This window comes from Morone saxatilis, unplaced genomic scaffold (assembly GCF_004916995.1).
Source record: "Morone saxatilis isolate NCDOM2014 unplaced genomic scaffold, NCSU_SB_2.0 Contig8, whole genome shotgun sequence".
Classification (NCBI taxonomy): Eukaryota; Metazoa; Chordata; class Actinopteri; family Moronidae; genus Morone; species Morone saxatilis.
In genome coordinates, this window is record NW_023340257.1 from 5,000,746 (window position 1) to 5,003,756 (window position 3,011).

The 3,011-nt window shown below is 39.8% G+C and overlaps 1 protein-coding gene across 1 annotated transcript in view; it reads left to right on the forward strand.

The window, feature by feature from the left end:
* Positions 1-3,011, forward strand: part of LOC118341967 (calsyntenin-2-like) — a 139,961-nt gene that overhangs the window by 136,755 nt on the left and 195 nt on the right. Inside the window, exons 16-17 of the mRNA XM_035680391.1 lie at positions 2,558-2,742; positions 2,954-3,011. The exon at positions 2,954-3,011 is cut by the window's right edge and continues 195 nt beyond it. Of these exons, the coding sequence (XP_035536284.1) occupies positions 2,558-2,742; positions 2,954-3,011 (243 nt within the window). The remainder of the gene's footprint in view (positions 1-2,557; positions 2,743-2,953) is intronic.

Sequence of the window (3,011 nt, forward strand, 5' to 3'; positions counted from 1 at the left end):
AATTAAATGTGTTTAAGTTTATATATATATATATATATATATATATATATATATTTGGAACAATCTGTAGTTTACACACGGCTCAGTTAAATCCCTCCTGCTTTTTTTTTTAGCTTGTCTGAATGCAATCCCGTAGGCCTTGGACACAGATTCAACTAAAAGTTTAAACATGAGGCAAGTTATTGTGCTTTCTTCTGTACACCGGCAGCCATGTGAGTTACACTGAGCCAAGTTTAAAAATCGCACTTGTTGAAATACAGAGCAAGTATCTGGGAGCAATCTACCACGTTTTTTCTTGCACATTTCTTTCACTGATGTCAGAATAGGTGAAAACTTCTGGTAGGATTAATGTAGTAACATTATATTTGGATTCATTTGTTACAAACAATTAAAGGTACAGTATGTAACATTTAGGAGGGTCTATTGGCAGAAATTTTATATAATATTCATAGGTATGTTTTCATTAGTGTACAATCACCTGAAAAAAAGAATCATTGTGTTTTCTTTACTTCAGAATGAGCCGTTTTTATCTATATAAGGGAGATAGAGAAGAGGACAGATGTCTCTTCTACCTAGTCTGCCATGCTGAACCGCTCACAAAAATGGCACAAAATAATTAAATGATATAGATCTTTTAAAATCTTAATCTTTTCCAAATTTTACTGGACTGAATTGATCCAATTCGGATCATACAAAGAGCCATTTCAGGGTATTTGTGACCAGGCACATCGCTACACAATGGTGCTATAGCAACATCACAGTCAAGCATTTTAGTATTGTTAAATAAAGAAATATGTAAAAGCTAATAACCAGCAATCATGTTCCCAATCCCATCAAATAAATGCACCTCATGCTGTTGTTGCATTTTGGACGTATTGTGTTGTTATTAATTGTGTCTGTACTTGTCACTAATACTAGCCTGTCACTTGTATTAGACTTATAGCTGTCTTGTTGAATATTCATGTCATGAAAATTGACTATTTTCTCAGCACCCCACGTATTAGTCAAGCTCTGCCTTAGCAGTGGAAGAGATAAAATCCTGGTGCCTTCCACGTTTGTGACACTCAAACCCATGCATGGTTTTACAGCCACTACTATTGTAATGGCTATGGAGAAAAGTCTTTTGGGCTAGTGATGAGTCACATGTCCTGTAATACCAACTGTGGCCACTACGCCAAAATCGCCTCACAGCCCAAAGCTGTTCCTCAGGGCTTGGCTCACCATGACAATGCTAAGATGCTGGTGTTACGTAGGTATAATGTTTACCATGTTCACCATTTTAGTTTTGTGAGTTAGCATGCTAGCTTTTGTTAATTAGCGCTAAACACAAAGTACAGTTGAGGCTGATAGGAATATCATCCAACCAAAGTATTGGTCAAACTGAAATTTTAAATGCAAAGTGCTGGCTTGAGCACCGGGAGCAGTTTGGTGTTCAGTATCTTGCCCAAGGACACATCGGCAAGTGGACAGGATGAGCTGCAGATGGAACCGACAACCCTGAGATCAGCGAATGACCCACTCTACCTCTTGTGCCACAGCTGCCACAACTCAAAGTTTTTACCTGACAATGGCACTCATTGGAGAGTCAGGGGATCAACAAAGTTATTACAATTCATCCTGAGGGGGACATGAATGTCTGAACAAAATCTCATGGCAATCCATCAACAGCTGTTCAGATATTTTAGTCTGGCCCACAGTGATGGACAGACTAACACACTGACAGACTGATGTGTCCACCTCTAGAGTCATGCTGCTAGCACGACTAGAAAAAGAGGTATTGATTAGTGTTGTCACAAAAATACAATGAAAGCAGGCCAGTATTGCCAAAAAATGACATTATACAAAAATCAATAGGCTGTCACAGTAATTAAAGATCACAATCATCAACATAGGGCCCATCTTACTTTAAGGTTATAAAGGCCTCTCGCACAATAACATAAGAAAGAAAATAAAAAAATCAATATGCCATCACAAAAGGCATTCAATACCCAAGGGACCAGATAACCATAAAAACAGTTAAAAAGAGGCCTTAACTACAACAACACGAGAAAAAAAATTCATTCATCTACAGCCTGACTGAAAACACCCAGCATTACTTGGGCTTGGAAAGGCTGTGTGAAAGACGTAGGCAGGGATGGTCTATAATGGAAAGATGAGATTGAGTTGCATTTTGGGATGTGTAGGATCCAGTGGGTTTTTTTAGCTTTCTCTTTTTCAAGGACTATAAGCCTCTGTTGTTTCAGTCAAACTCTCCTTTATAATGATTTTTTTCTCACAAGAACAACATTCCACATTACTGGAGTACTTGTGTTGAAGTCGTATGTTCCGACAAAATAATTGTTACCATCCGACCAAGACGTACTTAAATACTTAAATAAGTGAGTACAAGTGGTTACTTCTCAGTTAGCTAATTAATATATGTATATATATATACATATATTAATTTTATTTTATTGAGGCAACTTTGGGATGACTACATTGCTTTTTCCTGCTCCTTTTTCCAAAGATCAGCCCATATTCCATTTCGCTCACCTCTCACTCTCCTCTCTCGTCTCAGGCGTGCCGAGTGCTGCCACCGTGGTAATTGTGATGTGTATCGCTGCTCTGGTGGTGGTTGTGGTGCTGGGCATCTACCGCATCCACCTGACCCACCAGCAGGAGGTCAAGCTTGCAGAGACAGCTAAAGAGGCGGACGTGACCTGGGACGACTCTGCTCTGACAATCACAGTCAACCCGATGGAGGTAGGAGGGCGGGGGATTGGAGGAGTGTGGGAGGATGCTGTCAGGGAGGGGAAAAAGGGGATAAATGAAATGGACTTGGTGTTAGTGACTGGAATATCCATTCTCTGCTTTCACATTAGGAATTAAAGGAGAAATTACTATGATTTCTTGCTTTTAAAACTCATTTCTGATCATTTGGTTTCTGGAACTCTTTGAATATTTGCCACCACAGAACCTGGAGGAGCCCCAGGCTGCAGAGGAGGAGGCCAGCGAGGAAGAGGAGGAGGAGG